The sequence below is a fragment of the Oncorhynchus nerka genome, linkage group LG21, assembly GCF_034236695.1.
Source record: "Oncorhynchus nerka isolate Pitt River linkage group LG21, Oner_Uvic_2.0, whole genome shotgun sequence".
Taxonomy (NCBI): Eukaryota; Metazoa; Chordata; class Actinopteri; order Salmoniformes; family Salmonidae; genus Oncorhynchus; species Oncorhynchus nerka.
The window spans coordinates 4,261,787-4,280,503 of NC_088416.1; the positions used below are offsets into that span (position 1 = coordinate 4,261,787).

Consider the following 18,717-nt stretch of genomic DNA (forward strand, 5'->3'; position numbering starts at 1 on the left):
TTTGTTGTTTTGTAATTCTGAGTTATTTCATGTACCTTTTCATTCATTAAAGTCATGAGTAACCTACACGCTGCATTTCGGTCCTACTCTCTTTCTACAAACGAAGAACGCCGTTACAGGTGCTTCCTGCTTTAATTTTTGTAAACAGGAATCAGGAGGATAGATAGATGGTCAGGTTTGTCAAATGGAGGGCGAGGAAGAGCTTTGTATGCGTCTCTGTGTGATGATAGAAATTTGGTCAAGCGGATTTAAGTCCCCGGCTGCTAGGAGCGCCGCCTCTGGGTGAGTGTTTTCTTGTTTGCTTTTGGCAGAATAGATCTCATTCAATGCTGTCTTTAGTGCCAGCCTCTTACTGTGGTGGTATGTAAACAGCTACAACAAATACAGATGAAAACATTCTAAGTAGATAGTGTGGTCTACAGTTTATCATGAGATACTCTACCTCAGGCGAGCAATAGCTCGAGACTTCCTTAGATATCGTGCACCAGGTGATATTTTTGAGTGCTACGGGGTGCATAAACACTCCAGCCAGCTGGTATGCACATGCTGTGAGGATGCCGTCTGGGCCAGCACCCTTGCGAGGGTTAACACGCTTAAATGTCTTACTCACATCGGCCATTGAGAAGGAGAGCCCACAAACCCTGGTAGTGGGTCACGTCAGTGGCACTGTGTTATCCTCAAAGCGGGTGAAGAAGGTGTTTAGCTTGTCCAGAAGCAAGACGTCAGTGTCAGAATTGCAACTCCATTTTGTCTCTATACTGACATTTTGCCTGTTTGATTTCCTTACAGAGGGAATACCTACACTGTTTTTATTCAACCATATCAGTGAATTTGTCGATGTTATTGACGGACGCTACCCGGAACATATCCCAGTCTGCGTGATTAAAACAATCTTGAAGCATGGATTCCGATTGGTCAGACCAGCATTGAATGGTCCTTAGCACGGATACTTCCTGTTTGAGTTTTTGCCTATAGGTAGGGAGGAGCAAAATGGAGCCATGGCATGCCTTGTAGGCATCCCAGAAGTTGGAGTAGCAGTAATTGAGTTTTTTAGCAACACGAGTACTACAGTCTAGGGGTTGATAGAACTTCGGTAGCATTTTCTTCAAATTTGCTTTGTTAAAATCCCCAGCTACAATAATTGTCGTTTCCAGTTTGCATATAGTCCAGTGAAATTCTTTGAGGGCCATCGTGGTATCGGCTTGGGGGGTAATATTCACGGCTGTGACAATAACCGAAGAGAATTCTCTTGGGAGGTAATACGGTCTGCATTTTATCGTGAGGTATTCTAGGTCAGGTGAACAAAAGGACGTGAGTTGCTGTATGTTATCACAATCCCACCATGAGTAGTTAATCATGAAACAAACACCCCCTTCGCCCTTCTTCTTCTTCCCAGAGAGATATTTATTCCTGTCTTCGCAATGAACTGAGAACCCAAATGGCTGAACGGACTCAGACAGTATATTCCGAGAGAGCCATGTTTCCGTAAAACAGAGTATGTTACATTCCCTGATGTCTCTCTGGAAGGAAATCCCTGCCCTCCGCTCATCAACTTTATTATCCAGAGACTGAACATTAGCGAGTAAAATACTCGGAAGCGTTGGGTGGTGTGCACGCCTCCTCAGTTTAATTGTCCTGGGGGGTACGAACAAGGATCCGATTCGGGAAAGTCGTATTCCTGATCATAATGCTGGTAATGCTGGTGAGTTGCCTCCGCTCTGATATCCAAATGTTCTTCATGGCTGTATGTAATAATGCAAAAAATCCTGGCCTAATAATGTAAGAAAAAACACATAAAAAAAATACTGCAAAGTTGCCTACGGGCTAGAAGGATTTTTTTGTGCAAAAAATGGCGTGCTCAAAACAGGTGGGGCTTTGTATTTACATGAGTACATAAACCACGCTAATGTATTTTAGAAGCTTACTTTTTATGAAATGTGTATCTAACGGTTGCATGCGAAACGCTAATATTAGCTAGCCTACCATACTGTAGTTAGCTCGTTGTTGTTAGTTGTCCATGGGTTTTTGTTTGCACAATTAGCACTATATTTATATTTAGAGTGAATCTGATGTACTGTTTGTGCCTCAATGCATGTGTGTAATAAGTTGTTTGGAACACCATCATTTTAGCGATAGGGCAGCTAACCTTAGCTAAACAAACACTAACTTGATGGTAGCTAACTGCATAAGTAGTTAGCTGCATGACTAGTTGAGAGCTAGCTTTAGTTATGTTATGACAATATTGGGAACATGGGATTTTAATTTGTGAAAGTGTTTGCTATTGCCGTAATACAGTATATTTGGTATGAAGTTTACGTTTTTAGATTTATTTAGAGGTCTCACTACATTGTAGCATACTCTATTCTGATTTCAGAGAAAGTAATGCGTCTGCTGCATCCAGGGGGAAGGAAAGCTTCTAGGCCGGGAAAAAACACATTTGAATAAATAATACATTTTATTTTAGTTATTTATTTGAGTTATTTACTGAGTTATTTCCTTTGATGTTTCAAGCCATGTATTTTTTTCTGCGTATTTTGAATAACTTGTGGAAAATACACACTGTCATGAAGCATTATGACCATCCTGTGCCACTTTACTTGGACTAAGAAATACACTTTATGACACTTTCAAGAAGCATTATGACCATTATAATCATTTAAATCCAGATAGGCCTATCACATACATGCCCTTTTGTCAGTCATCGGTCACAAATAAGGTGTCTTGTCCAGCTCCTGAAATCTGCTACTGCATTCATGCTAGTCATGAGCAACAGAGCATTGGGTCATGTCTGATATCAATGTGTGTGCAGTTTAATATGGTCAATTTTAGAAAATGATATATAACATAAATATAACTTTTACAAGTAGGCTTCGGTGTAACGGAACAGTTTGCCTTGTGCGGTAGGTTTTGTGGGTTTTGACAGGAGTCATAACCAGCCATAAAATAATGCGATATGACACAACAGGTCTAAATATATGTGCATGACAATGTTATGAATATATAATGACAGGTTATGACACGTTTTGTCAGCTGTTATGGCATATTATGACATGGTTATGACCGTGTCATAATGTGTTATGGCCCTAGGTGTCAAATAGAGTTTGACCCTTTTTTAAATCCAATCTCAACCTCTGAGTTTTGCAAAAGTATATTTCTTTCTTTATGGAAAAAGTACTTATTGCCAAACAACTGTTTTCCATGACTTCAAAATAGCTACTATTTCATGTTTTTGTTGATAATGGCTTTTAACCACTTCAGATTACCAGCAAGGCAGAGGATTCAAACCAGCAATCGGTGTCCATTTTAAAACCCGCTAATTTTTTCATGGATTCTTTATGGGGCTATCGACGGACAATGGAGTGGTGTTTGTCGGCGAGTCACGTACACTTGAAGCGCATCAATTATCAAGCATAAAAGTCACTATTTGAGGAGCAAGGTAGTGGACAAACAGAGAGCAAAGTAATGACTTGCATTGAGGGAAAAGAGGCATAGAAGGAATGGGGTTTGGGAAAGGGAAGGGGATGCAAATAAATCAATACACTCTGGCCACGTTTGTTCTCTTTGCGATCACTCGTTAGTCTAAAAAGCCTTAAGGCTCTGTGTGCTTGGGTACCGCTGGCATTTTATAACCCCCAAACTCATTGGCTGGAGTGACACATCTGATCTGGGTTACTTATAATTCACTTATAACTATCATTTCATTTTCTGAAGTAAAGTACAGTTGTTACCCAGGAAAGGAATGGGGGGTGAGAAAGGGATGCCCAGAAGCAGTGCTCTCTATTGGGGAAGAAAGAGGACATGTTAACCTCTTGCACCACACTGAGAGGTGCATTAACAGGTGGTGGGGAAACCAGCGGGGCCTTCTGAGAAAACATACTAAATTATATGAATTTGCAGACAGGGGCTTTGTCTGGATCCTGAGAGGGATCCTGAGAGGGAGCCTTCGGTCATCTTCCATGTTCCGCCGGGAGAGGAATGAAAAAGCCAGAGAAACCGAAGATGGAATGACTTCTGAAAATAACTTAAAATAGCCTCTATTACTGAACTCTCCATTCAAACCTCTTTTCGGAGGTGGGTTGGAATCAGCCGAGGAGCAAAAGTGCAGGCCTGCCTGGCTGTCACTATTATCAGCCATAGAGCTGTACTGTAGTACGGCAACATTGCAGATGAATGGACCCTGACTCCTTCGCCCTTATTGTGGGGTGATGTTTACCTTGACTCAATGACATTTTGTTTGAACTTGAAGGTGAACGGAATGCAAACAGCAGAAAAATACAAATACATGAAGATTTCTCTTTGAATAACTCTTTGTATGGCGATTGTTGCACAATATCTAGTCTATGAACCCTCTGTCAAATCTAGCAGTACATGGATGAATAATTATTTTAGAGAAAGGGGGAAAGAGTGAAAGGAAGGATGGTTTGATAGGATTAAACTGTATATGGAGGAGTACATGACACATTAACTAGTGTTCATGAATGCAGTAGAGACATGAGAAACATATACCGCATGCAGTATCTACCGTAGGTCCTAAAAGGTTGTATAACAAAACGTTCTGTATGAAAATAGGTGTTGTAGCACTCTATTGAGGCTAGTGTACCCCTCAGTTCAACACAATTCAATTGGCTGGTGCTATGCTATACTGCCATGAACATAGTATCAGGCTCCCAGGTGACAAAGTGCACTTTATCCCTCACAAAGCCTCACTTTGACCTCTATCACAGTAGCTCCCTCCACTGGCTCTCAGCCGAGCTCACCTGAGTCGCCTCTCATGTCAAATCCACTGTGGAGTTGGCAGCATTGGAAAAAGTACTCAATTGTCATACTTGAGTAAGAGTAAAGACACCTTAATAAAAAATGAATAAAGTAAAAGTGAAAGTCTACATGATTAAAAGTCTAAAAGTATTTGGTTGTAAATATACTTACAGTAAGTATCAAAAGTAAATGTAATTGCTGAAATAAACTTAAGGATCAAAATTACAAGTAACAGTATAAATATTTTCTTATTCCTAATATTAAGCCAAACAGATGACACCATGTTTTTTAACATACTTTAAAAAAAAAATGTATTGATAGCCAGTGGCACACTCGGACACTCAGACATAATTTACAAAGAAAGCATTTGTGTTGAGTGAGTCCGCCAAATCAGAGGCAGTAGGGATGACCAGGTGTGTGAATTGGACCACTTTCCTGTGCTGCTAAGCATTGAAAATGTAAGTAGTTCTGGGTGTCAGGGAAAATGTATGGAGTAAAAAGTGCATCATTTTCTTTAGGAATGTCGTGAAGTAAAAGTTCTCAAATACAAATAGTAAATTAAGTACAGATACTCAAACGACTTAAGGAGTACTTTAAAGTATTTATACTTAAGTACATTCCAGATGAATTCCGAAGAACGCACTTCATTGCGCCGACTTCTTAAACTAAGCTATTAGTGCTCATCAAGCTGCCTCGCTTGAGAAGAAGCCGAGTCTCTCGCCGAGTCTCTCGCACCTGTGTGATAACGAATCACAGGACAGCCCGAGGGCGAATGCCGATGCATCTCAGCGGATAGAAAGAGACGAGAGAGAGGGAGAAAAAAAGAAGGATTTCACACTTACTTGGAGCAGAGCCTTCTTAATGACTCTACCCACATCCTGTCTCCACTCGGGGATGTGAGGCTTGTACTCGTCCAGATTAGGGGAGAAAGATAAAAGCAGAGATTTGAAGAACTCTGTCAGAAAGAGAGAGAGAGACCCAGGGGAGAAACAGAAACAGATCGTTAATTCAGCCCCTGTTCTAGGTGCATTATTCTCAAGGTATCCTCCTTATTCCCCACTGTCCTTTGTTCTGGTTGTGTCCCTCCTCTAACTGTCTTCTGATGGGTGGGAAAGCTGACAGAGATGTTGGTGTGTGCGTGTTAGTGTGGTCAAGGGGAGATGATTGATCGCACATGTGATTTCTTAAATAATTGGGGAAATGTCCCCTTTCGCACATATCCTGACATATTCAAATGTAATGTATCCTGAAACGTAGCATACCAACTCAGATGGCTGCTATATGTGCTAATTAGTAGGATCATTTGATTAGGGAGATCTGAGAGAGAGGGAGAGAGAGAGAGAGGGGCAGTACTGATCCTTACCTTGGACTGCTATCGTCTTGGTGTCTTGCAGTATGGTGTTGGCTAAAGACACTTGGACCGTAACAGTGTTCATTCCCTCGCTGGTGAAGGTGTATGAGATTCTCCCGTCTAAGCTGATCACCGGCTGGAGGAAGAGGGAACATGGACAAAATGGATGATAACACTTTGATCTAGACATAATCCCTTCACCTAAAACACTTACATAAAGCCCCAGAACATGAAAGAAATCCATTCCAGATGATAATAACTTCTCCTTCAACTTCTCACTAAGAGTAATTGGAACTTGACTTGAGTAAAACCCTAGAAAAAACATCCTCACCATAAGACCTAGAACCAATGCAGGTAAGGTCATAACTTATGAAATACTAATAAGATGTCAGAACAAAATATAAGATCAGAGACTGCTCCGCCTCTATCATAGCCGTCTTCATTAATAGAAGAGGTCAATGTATGTAATACCATAGACATCATGAGTAAATCTTCTTTAGGATAGGGGGCAGTATTTTCACGTCCAGATGAAAAGCGTCTCCAAAGTAAACTGCCTGCTACTCAGGCCCAGAAGCTAAGATATATAAATATATTATTAGTGGATTTAGATGGAAAATACTCTGAAATACTCTGAAGTTTCCAAAACTGTTTGAATGATGTCTGTGAGTATAGCATAACTTATTTGGCAGGCGAAATCCTGAGGACAAACCATTCAGAAGTATTTTTTTTTAGGTCACTCTCTTTTCAATGGGCTTTCATTGGGAATCCAGATTTCTAAGTGACTTGCTTGCAGTTCCTATCGCTTCCACTGGATGTCAACAGTCTTTAGAAATTTGTTGAGGTTTTTCCTTTAAGAAATGAAGAAGTAGCACTGTTCAGAACGAGGGTAGAGAGAAGGGTACTCTTTGTTAGAGGCGCGTGACCTGAGTTTGCTACACTTTGTTTTCCTCCGGTATTGAACGCAGTTTATCTTGTCTTAAATTTGATAGATTATTTACGTTAAAAAAATACCTAAATTTGTATTAGGAAAGTTGTTTGAAATGTTTGGACAAAGATTACAGGTATCTTATGAGATATTTTTTAGTCATGTAGCGCGAGTTGGAACCAGTGTTTTTCTGGATCAAACACGCCCAATAAATTGACATTTTGGATATATATCGACGGAATTAATCGAACAAAAGGACCATTTGTGATGTTTATGGGACATATTGGAGTGCCAACAGAAGAAGCTCGTCAAAGGTAAGGCATGAATTATATCTTTATTTCTGTGTCTTGTGTCGCGCCTGGCGGGTTGAAATATGATTGTCTGTGTTTGTTTGCTGGGGTGCTGTCCTCAGATAATAGCATTGTTTGCTTTCGCCTTGAAGCCTTTTTGAAATCTGACACGTTGGCTGGATTAACAACAAGTGTAGCTTTAACTTGGTGTATTGCATGTGTGATTTCATGAAAGTTTATTTTTTATAGTAGTGGATGGGCCAGACCACTGCTGTTAGGTTTACTTCCTTGTTCTTGATGGCCACAAACAGAGCCAGCAGCTGGACATGTTCCACAGAACCTGATACAAACACAGAGCAGGATTCAGACTCAGTGTTGGATGATTCAAACTCAGTATATTCAGACTCCATATTGGATGATTCAGACACAGTATATACATCCAAATAATATTTTTCAGGTGCTTGGGAAAATAGCAACCTTCTTTAAATAAAGAATAAGGGAAATAAGATCTCTCACACTGAGCTTGCCAGTATCACTTATCATTATCACTGGGGTAATACTGTATGTGAGATATTCTTCTCAATAAGACTACTTTAGCTGAAAAGGGAAGGTGAATGAAATTGTCACGTATACTCCCTCTCCGGCGCTCTAGGTCACCAGGCTGCTCATTATTAAGTACACCTGTCACCATCGTTACGCACACCAGTGCCTCATCAGACTCACCTGGACTTCATCACCTTCCTTATATCGGTCACTCCCTTTCGTTCCTTCCCCAGGCGTTACTGTTTCTGTTTCTTGTCTATACGCTGCTCGTGTTTCTTGTGTTGTCCATGTTCGTTTATTAATTCAATTATTCACTCCCTGTACTTGTTCCTGACTCCCAGCGTACATGTTGCAGAAATCTTACTCAACAAATGTCATAACTGTCTAAATGTTTTATAGTTTTGATGGAATTTAGTTGAAGAACAAGATTTTTTCTGGACTTAAAACATGTTGGCATTATTTTGTTTTGGTGGTGATACCTTGTGAGTAATACTGTGGTCTGCCATGCTGAGACTGTAATGGGAGCTGACGTGGGTGTACTTGGCATTATCGTGATCTAATTTGTTTTATTTTCTTTAACCTTTATTTAATGAGGAAGGGCTCATTGAGATTTAATATCTATTTTTGAAGAGTGTCCTGGCCAAGAAAGGCGGCACCAAGTCATTACAAAAATTACAGACAAACTACATGAAAAACTACTCTAGTAAAAACCATATAATTCACAAGAGTATAACAAAATTAAAAACAGCTAATTAAAAACATTGACAGGTCAGGGAATCAGTCTCAGGATCATTCATCAGTGATTTAAAAATACCAATCGGTACAAGTTCTTCCAGTTTAAAAGTATTATGTAAGGCGTTCCAAGACGATGGCGCAGAGTACATAAAAGCCCTTTTACCAAATTCAGTTCGGACATTTGGAACAGTTAGCAGGATAAAGTCAGGCAAACAAAGAGAGTACCCACCACATTTCTGAACAATAAAAATGCCCAAATATAAAGGTAGTAAACCCAAAATGGCTTTGTAAATAAAATTATAACAGTGCCCGAGCCTACGAGTGACTAGAGAAGGTCAGCCAGCCCTGGAATATAAAGTGCAGTGGTGCGTAAGGGTTTTGCAGTTTAAAATAAACCTCAAAGTGCCATGGTAAAGGGTGTCAATTGATCTCAAACACTGAGCGGAAGCAGTCATATATAAAATATCCCCATAGTCTAGTAAAGGCATAAATGTAGCTGATACTAGCCTTCTTCTGTCTTTAAAAGAAAAACAGGCCTTATTCCTAAAATAAAATCCCAATTTCAGCTTCAATGTTTTTGTAAATTGTTGAATATGCAATAGAAAAGAGAGGCCATCATCAATTAAAATTCCAAGATATTTATATGAGGTTACAACCTCAATCTCCTTGCCCTGACAGGTAGTTGAAAAGTTCAGAGGTCTATTTCTTGCATTAGAAAACACCGTTAGTTTAGTTTTGTCAGTATTGAGGATAAGCTTCAATATAATACACAAGGTATGTTGAACAGTATGAAAAGCAGTTTGCAAGTTCTGGAAAGCTTTTGTAAGAGACGAGGCACAACAGGAAATCACAATATCATCAGCATAAAAATGAAGTTGCGCATTTTGGACATTTTTGTCTAAATAATTTATATAAATAGTGAATAAGAGAGGACCAAGTTCAGAGCCTTGGGGCACACCATTAAAGACAGACATAAGCCCATCAAATTGAGTGCACTGAGTTCTGTCAGACAGATAGTAAGCAAACCATGCGGCGGCATGCTCTGAAAGACCTCCACTCGACAATCTCTGCCTTAGTATAGCATGATCATCTGTATCAAAAGCCTTAGAGAGATCAATAAAAAGTGAGACACAGTCCTGTTTTTTTTGTCAAAGGCTTCAGTGATCTAAGCAGTGAAGTTTCCTATAGCGGAGAGATATAACACTGTATTTTAACAGTAAAACTCTGACTGAGAGTGGTGTGACTCGGCTTTCTGGCATGTACGTCTCCGCCTGGGCTTCTGTTAACTCTTATCCTCTTTAACTGAGACTAATCTTTATCCTTATCCTAGCTTTGAAACTCATGCAGTGTGTTTGTGTGTGACAGAGAGAGAAAATCTGTGTGTCTGTGTGTCTCTTAAATCTGTGTGTATGTGTGTGTGTGTGTGTGTGTGTGTGTGTGTGTGTGTGTGTGTGTGTGTGTGTGTGTGCGTGCATGTGTGAATGATGTGATTCATTTGGACAGGCTTCCTAAGCTGTGTCTTGGGTAAAAAAAGATTCCAATTGGAAACCTGTGGTGGCATCATGCTTGGCACATAGCTAAAAGCTTCACCTGTGTCACGGATCCCTCCGGAACTTTCATTACGCACACCTGTCCCCTATTCCCACTGATTAGTACATGCATAAGTGTGCCCTTTGGTTTCCATTGGGTGATTGATTATTGTTACTATGTCCGTTGGTGCGTGTGAGTACCTGTCCTGTGTGTTTTTGGCATTCGTGGCATTGTGGATTGCGTAGATAATTACGGTTCTCGTCCCATGTGTTAATCATTACGCGTATGTTATTTATTCGAGTTACTCCTCGCTCTTTTTTTTGGTGTTTCTACCCTGTGTTTTGTTACGTGTTTGTTGGGTCTTCGTCCCCGTGCCTTTACACGGAACACCGTAATTTGGGCTTAATAAAAAAACTATTCCGCATTCCTGCGCCTGTCTCCCGATTCATTTATGCCAGTGTGACAACCTGCACTCTTTCTCCCCTGTAAATGACCTCAAAATTAAACAAACCACGGAGAAAAAAACATCACCAGATTCAATGCCATCAAAAATCTCAAAGCACAATGATTGAAAGTGTCATGGCGACCAGAGGCAACACTTAAAAGGCGCCTTCATTAATTGACAAAACCCTTCCTGTTCAAGTCAGAAGATGGGGTGGCAATTCAAACACAGCACTTCAAAGAGCTGGATAATTGTTGACGCCTTTTAGACATGAGCATGTTATATTTGTCACGATTATTTACTTGACATTTGTCTGGATGGTTCATTACAAGATGAAAAGAGAGAGTGAGCATCATTGTGCTGTACTACGTGCAGAGCATTCTGGTACTTTGTCTTTAACTGGCTCCATTGTACACTGCTGTATATTTAGTAAGGTGGTTATTTACAGATAAATATGAGGCAGAGATATTCAATTATGATCCTTGAGAACCACAACACTATTGTTTTCTATCCTTTCCCTCCAATCAGGGACTGATTCAAACCTGCGTAACCAGGTGAACGACCACTCTGACCAATCAATGACCAATTATCTACCGGGTACAGTAAAAAACAAAAACCAGAAGTACTTCAGTCCTCGGGGGCGGGAATTGAATAGCCCTGACACAATAGGTGAATGTATAGAGGTAACGTAACACGCATATACAAGGTGGTAGTATGAAATCCCAGGGTGTTTTCCACCAAGGCCGAGACACGGAATATCCCAGCCGTCTTGTAAACGTGTCTGATCCTCTCTTGGATCCAGCTCAGGTTGGAGTAAGAGACTGCCGTTGTCACGACTTCCGCCGAAGCCACTCCCTCTCCTTGTTCGGGCAGCGTTCGGCGTCACCGGCCTTCCAGCCACCGCCCATCCACTTTTCCATTTTGTTCTGTCTTTGTCCTTCACACCTGGCTTCAGTCAACCAATTACTTGTTTATTATTTAACCCTCTGTTCCCCATGTTTTGTTTGTGAGTGATTGTTTATTGTACATCGGTACGTTTTTGTGGGCTCGCTATGTTGCTTGTATTTTTGAGTACGTTGAATACTCATATCTGCTGTCCTGCGCCTGACTCTCTACACCAGCTACATACAGGACCATTATAGCCGTGCCATTTCCGAAATCCAGATGGATGTTGGTTCTCATTGAATCCCCCTGGAAAACAAGTTCAGCCTCAAGTAAGTTCTACAGATGAAGAAAGAAAGATAGCAAGAAAGAAAGAGACAGAAGAGTCCCAAACATTATTACATTTTTTTTTATTCCATTCTATTTGAGAGCCCAGACAGATGCTTGTACTTGTGTTTATTCTAGACTTAAATACATATCATTGTTGAAATGGGGTTTAATACAATGCCCTAAAACCACTGTACCACTTGGTAATCAGCACTCAGCATGCATGGGCACAGGCAGGGCATCATTCTTTGTTTTTGTCAAAATTCCAACAGCTGGTGTTGTGACAAGTCTACATTAGCGTGCATCCTGATTCTGACATGTTACATAACACCACTGGGAGTGTCTTGCTCCTGTGGTGTGAGTGTGTGTGTTTGTGTGTATATGTGTGTGTGATGTAGAGAGAGAGAACCACAGGGAGGTCAAGGCAGTGTAGTAATCAAGAGACAGTAGGGTGGCAGGTACACTAGTCAACAGACTGCTGGGCTAGATTCAAACACAGACACAAGCAGTCAGCACTAGCCCAAACATTAGGGTTGCATAATATTCTGGCCCACCTTGTGTGTGTGTTTGTTTGTTTGTTTGTTTGTTTGTTTGTGTGTGTGACTGCTAATGTGTGTCCTGGACCCTCCTGCTCTGTCACTACAATATCTGCAGCGAGTCTACTCAGGGTGGGTACATCTGGCACTTCCCTAGGATCAGCACATACAGTTGAAGTCAGAATTTACATACACTAATGTTGGAGTCAATAAAACTTGTTTCTCACCCACTCTACAAATGTCTTGTTAACAAACTATAGTTTTGGCAAGTCGGTTAGGACATCTACTTTCTGCATGACACAAGTAATTTTTCCAAGAAATGTTGACAGACAGATTTTTTCACTTGTAAATTCACTGTATCACAATTCCAGTGGGTCAGAAGTTTACATGCACTAAGTTGACTGTGCCTTTAAACAGCTTGGAAAATTCCAGAAAACGATGTCATGGCTTTAGAAGCTTCTGATAGGCTAATTGACCTCCTTTGAGTCAATTGGAGGTGTACCTGTGGATGGATTTCAAGGCCTACCTTCAAACTCAGTGCTTCTTTGCTTGACATCATGTGAAAATCAAAAAGAAATCAGCCAAGACCTCAGAAAAAAATTGTAGACCACAAGTCTGGTTCATCCTTGGGAGCAATTTCCAAATGCCACGTTCATCTGTACAAACAATAGTATACAAGTATAAACACCATGGGACCACACAGCCGTCATACCGCTCAGGAAGGAGACGCGCTCTGTCTCCTAGAGATGAATGTACTTGTAAATCAATCCCAGAACAACAGCATAGGACCTTGTGAAGATGCTGGAGGAAACAGGTACAAAAGTATCTATATACACAGTAAAACAAGTCCTATATCGACATAACCTGAAATGCTGCTCAGCGAGAAAGAAGCCACTGCTCCAAACTGCCATAAAAAAGCCAGACTACGGTTTGCATCTGCACATGGGGACAAAGATCTTACTTTTTGGAGGAATGTCCTCTGGTCTGATGAAACAAAACTAGAACTGTTTGGCCATAATGACCATCGTTATGTTTGGAGGAAAAAGGGGGCGGCCTGTAAGCCAAAGAACACCATCCCAACCGTGAAGCATGGGGGTGGCAGCATCATGTTGTTGGGGTGCTTTGCTGCAGGAGGGACTGATGCACTTCACAAAAGAGCTGGCATCAAGAGGTAGGGAAAAAAAGTATGTGGGTATATTGAAGCAACATCTCAAGACATCAGTCAGGAAGTTAAAGCCTGGTCGCAAATGGGTCTTCCAAATGGACAATGACCCCAAGCATACTTACAAAGTTGTGGCAAAATGGCTTAAGGACAACAAAGTCAAATTATTGGAGTGGCCACCTCAATCCTATAGAGAATTTGTGGGCAGAACTGAAAAAGGAGGCAAGGAGGCCTACAAACCTGATTCAGTTGCCAGGAGGAATGGGAAAAATTCACCCAACTTATTGTGGGATGCTTGTGGAAGGCTGCCCAAAACAGTTGACCCAAGTTAAACAATTTAAAGGCAATGCTACCAATGCTACCAAATACTAATTGGGTCTATGTAAACTTCTGCCCCATTTGGAAATAAAATCATTCTCTCTACTATTATTCTGACATTTCACATTCTTAAAATAAAGTGGTGATCCTAACTGAACTAAAACAGGGAATTTTGACGAGGATTAAATGTCAGGAATTGTGAAAATCTGAGTTTAAATGTATTTGGCCGAGGTGTATGTAAACTTCCTGACTTCAACTGTACACACGTGTTGTTTGTTGCTCCAGCTGCTGCTGCGACCAAACCCTCCCACTTATCCCTCCCATACCCTGCGAGCAAACACAACTAACTCCCAGCCTCACCGCAGCACATTGTAACGCAATGCAATTGGGATCTTCATTTGTTACACTGCATTAGCACAAGGGGGCTCTGGTCCAGAAACAAAACACAACAATAGCAATGGCAAAATGCAAAACACTTTATTCCCTCTCTCGCTCGCTCTGCTTTGCTTCCTTTCAAGCGCAGCTGAGTGTGAAAACATGGGAGGGTTGCTGTGTGTGGGGGAAAGCTTCTGGGGGTATATTTCACGCCATTGTACACCGAAAATTATAAACTATGAATAAGCTGAATAAAGAAAGGCAGAATAGAATGGAAGAAAAGGAATAACGTCGGCGGTTATTGTGTGGAACTGTAATGGTCCACAATCCTTTGCCAAAATGTCACTCAAAATTGGCACTTAGGTTTTCAGTGGCATCGATGTCACTCAGGATTTTGTTGGTGTCCGTTGTTCACACTCTCTGGACATTTCTAATTCTCTATTGAGGTGTCCTGGGTTCAGTAGCTAATCTGAATGTGACTGATGCTGGCATGCTGGCTAAATGTCACGCTTTGTGTCCGTGGCTCCGTGTGTGACTCAGAGGGCCTCAAAATCCAAAATGCATAATAGGGTAAGCATCATGGTCTGGACAGCAGTGCTGGTTGACAATGAGAGGTTTTGTTAGTTCAGGTCCAGACACAGTAGGACTGTGTAATGTACTCTTGTTCAGGTGAATGTCAACACACAAAGGATGGTATAAATCAAATCAAATCAAATTGTATTTGTCACATACACATGGTTAGCAGATGTTAATGCGAGTGTAGCGAAATGCTTGTGCTTCTAGTTCCGACAATGCAGGAATAACCAACAAGTAATCTAACTAACAATTCCTAAACTACTGTCTTATACACAGTGTAAGGGGATAAAGAATATGTACATAAGGATATATGAATGAGTGATGGTACAGAGCAGCATAGGCAAGATACAGTAGATGGTATCGAGTACAGTATATACATATGAGATGAGTATGTAAACAAAGTGGCATAGTTAAAGTGGCTAGTGATACATGTATTACATAAGGATGCAGTCGATGATATAGAGTACAGTATATACGTATGCATATGAGATGAATAATGTAGGGTAAGTAACATTATATAAGGTAGCATTGTTTAAAGTGGCTAGTGATATATTTACATCATTTCCCATCAATTCCCATTATTAAAGTGGCTGGAGTTGAGTCAGTGTCAGTGTGTTGGCAGCAGCCACTCAATGTTAGTGGTGGCTGTTTAACAGTCTGATGGCCTTGAGATAGAAGCTGTTTTTCAGTCTCTCGGTCCCAGCTTTGATGCACCTGTATTGACCTCGCCTTCTGGATGATAGTGGGGTGAACAGGCAGTGGCTCGGGTGGTTGATGTCCTTGATTATCTTTATGGCCTTCCTGTAACATCGGGTGGTGTAGGTGTCCTGGAGGGCAGGTAGTTTGCCCCCGGTGATGCGTTGTGCAGACCTCACTACCCTCTGGAGAGACTTACGGTTGAGGGCGGAGCAGTTGCCGTACCAGGCGGTGATACAGCCCGCCAGGATTCTCTCGATTGTGCATCTGTAGAAGTTTGTGAGTGCTTTTGGTGACAAGCCGAATTTCTTCAGCCTCCTGAGGTTGAAGAGGCGCTGCTGCGCCTTCTTCACGATGCTGTCTGTGTGAGTGGACCAATTCAGTTTGTCTGTGATGTGTATGCCGAGGAACTTAAAACTTGCTAGCCTCTCCACTACTGTTCCATCGATGTGGATAGGGGGTGTTCCCTCTGCTGTTTCCTGAAGTCCACAATCATCTCCTTAGTTTTGTTGACGTTGAGTGTGAGGTTATTTTCCTGACACCACACTCCGAGGGCCCTCACCTCCTCCCTGTAGGCCGTCTCGTCGTTGTTGGTAATCAAGCCTACCACTGTTGTGTCGTCCGCAAACTTGATGATTGAGTTGGAGGCGTGCGTGGCCACGCAGTCGTGGGTGAACAGGGAGTACAGGAGAGGGCTCAGAACGCACCCTTGTGGGGCCCCAGTGTTGAGGATCAGTGGGGAGGAGATGTTGTTGCCTACCCTCAGCACCTGGGGGCGGCCCGTCAGGAAGTCCAGTACCCAGTTGCACAGGGCGGGGTCGAGATCCAGGGTCTCGAGCTTGATGACGAGCTTGGAGGGTACTATGGTGTTGAATGCCGAGCTGTAGTCGATGAACAGCATTCTCACATAGGTATTCCTCTTGTCCAGATGGGTTAGGGCAGTGTGCAGTGTGGTTGAGATTGCATCGTCTGTGGACCTATTTGGGCGGTAAGCAAATTGGAGTGGGTCTAGGGTGTCAGATAGGGTGGAGGTGATATGGTCCTTGACTAGTCTCTCAAAGCACTTCATGATGACGGAAGTGAGTGCTACGGGGCGGTAGTCGTTTAGCTCAGTTACCTTAGCTTTCTTGGGAACAGGAACAATGGTGGCCCTCTTGAAGCATGTGGGAACAGCAGACTGGTATAGGGATTGATTGAATATGTCCGTAAACACACCGGCCAGCTGGTCTGTGCATGCTCTGAGGGCGCGGCTGGGGATGCCGTCTGGGCCTGCAGCCTTGCGAGGGTTAACACGTTTAAATGTCTTACTCACCTTGGCTGCAGTGAAGGAGAGACCAACATGTTTTCGTTGCAGGCCGTGTCAGTGGCACTGTATTGTCCTCAAAGCGGGCAAAAAAGTTATTTAGTCTGCCTGGGAGCAAGACATCCTGGTCCGTGACTGGGCTGGATTTCTTCCTGTAGTCCGTGATTGACTGTAGACCCTGCCACATGCCTCTTGTGTCTGAGCCGTTGAATTGAGATTCTACTTTGTCTCTGTACTGACGCTTAGCTTGTTTGATAGCCTTGCGGAGGGAATAGCTGCACTGTTTGTATTCGGTCATGTTACCAGACACCTTGCCCTGATTAAAAGCAGTGGTTAGCGCTTTCAGTTTCACGCGAATGCTGCCATCAATCCACGGTTTCTGGTTAAGGAATGTTTTAATCGTTGCTATGGGAACGACATCTTCAACGCACGTTCTAATGAACTCGCACACCGAATCAGCGTATTCGTCAACGTTGTTATCTGACGCAATACGAAACATATCCCAGTCCACGTGATGGAAGCAGTCTTGGAGTGTGGAGTCAGCTTGGTCGGACCAGCGTTGGACAGACCTCAGCGTGGGAATCTCTTTTTTTAGTTTCTGTCTGTAGGCAGGGATCAACAAAATGGAGTCATGGTCAGCTTTTCCGAAAGGGGGGCGGGGCAGGGCCTTATATGCGTCACGGAAGTTAGAATAACAATGATCCAAGGTTTTTCCACCTCTGGTTGCGCAATCGATATGCTGATAAAATTTAGGGAGTCTTGTTTTCAGATTAGCCTTGTTAAAATCCCCAGCTACAATGAATGCAGCCTCCGGATAAATGGTTTCCAGTTTGCAAAGAGTTAAATAAAGTTTGTTCAGAGCCATCGATGTGTCTGCTTGGGGGGGGATATATACGGCTGTGATTATAATCGAAGAGAATTCTCTTGGTAGATAATGCGGTCTACATTTGATTGTGAGGAATTCTAAATCAGGTGAACAGAAGGATTTGAGTTCCTGTATGTTTCTTTCATCACACCATGTCTCGTTAGCCAAAAGGCATACGCCCCGGGGGCCCCTAAATGGTGTGGTGTCAGTGCTGTCGTGCTGATGGTGTGTCATACCTGGGTTCAAATAGTTTTCGCTTTCTTTAAAAAGCTTTGAGTGTTTGATTGAGCCTGCCTGGAGAGCTAGATGGACGGATTTTAACTTCTGGGACTATTCCATTGGTTCTGGTTGGTGTAGACATGACATGCTATAATGTAGCTAATGTTCAGTAAATATGGTTGGGGTACACATGACATGCTATAATGTAGCTAATGTTCAGTAAATCTGGTTGGGGTACACATGACATTCTATAAGGTCACTTTGTGATAATGAAATCTTGATGTAGGACACTGCACATCTCATCCCTCTCTCAAAACATCAAACTTTCTTCCACCCCCCTCTCTCATTTATTTTACTTTTTATTTTTCTGAACCGCCATGTTTACTACTTAGCAGTACCACACATTAAATATTTAGGCCCATTTGCTCTCCTCAAGAAATACTGCCATCTTGGGCTTCATGAATATAAATTAAAGTCTGAATTCAATGGGACTGAAGGATTTTCCGAATGCATGAGACCCAATGCCATAAAAATTCTCTCACCTCGATTAGTCTCCTGTGATAGTTGTTTTTAATTATTTTGGGACTGAATTGATTATAAGATACATTTCACAAACTTTTTGACCACATGGCATATGTCTGTCTTATCAGAGGAGGCCTCTCTTAATGAAAGAAATACATCCTAATTTCCTCAACTCATCACACTGTAATATGACAGCTGGGCCCGGGAGAGACCTCGTGGTAGAGACACTTCTTATCTGCAGTGCAGGGGGAAAGCACCGCCGCACCGAGCAGAGCGCCTCCGCACCTCTTCCACCTGAATTTAATGTGAGGTGATTGAACAGTGTCTAGGGAGTGAGGGGAGCGAGGCAAGGCCCTGGCCCTAGA

At 42.1% G+C, this 18,717-nt stretch overlaps 1 protein-coding gene across 3 annotated transcripts in view; it reads right to left on the reverse strand.

Moving 5' to 3' along the window:
• The window catches only part of LOC115103700 (VPS10 domain-containing receptor SorCS1-like), a 68,069-nt gene that overhangs the window by 4,829 nt on the left and 44,523 nt on the right, over positions 1-18,717 (reverse strand). For 2 of the 3 annotated variants that reach the window (XM_065006207.1, XM_065006206.1), the window contains 2 exons: positions 6,119-6,242; positions 5,082-5,710 (listed from right to left, as the gene is read on the reverse strand). In XM_065006207.1, coding sequence (XP_064862279.1) covers positions 5,541-5,710; positions 6,119-6,242 — 294 coding nt within the window. In that variant the 3' untranslated portion in view covers positions 5,082-5,540. Of the gene's footprint in view, positions 1-5,081; positions 5,711-6,118; positions 6,243-18,717 lie in introns of those variants that run through there. The other variant, XM_065006208.1, reaches the window with a different exon arrangement.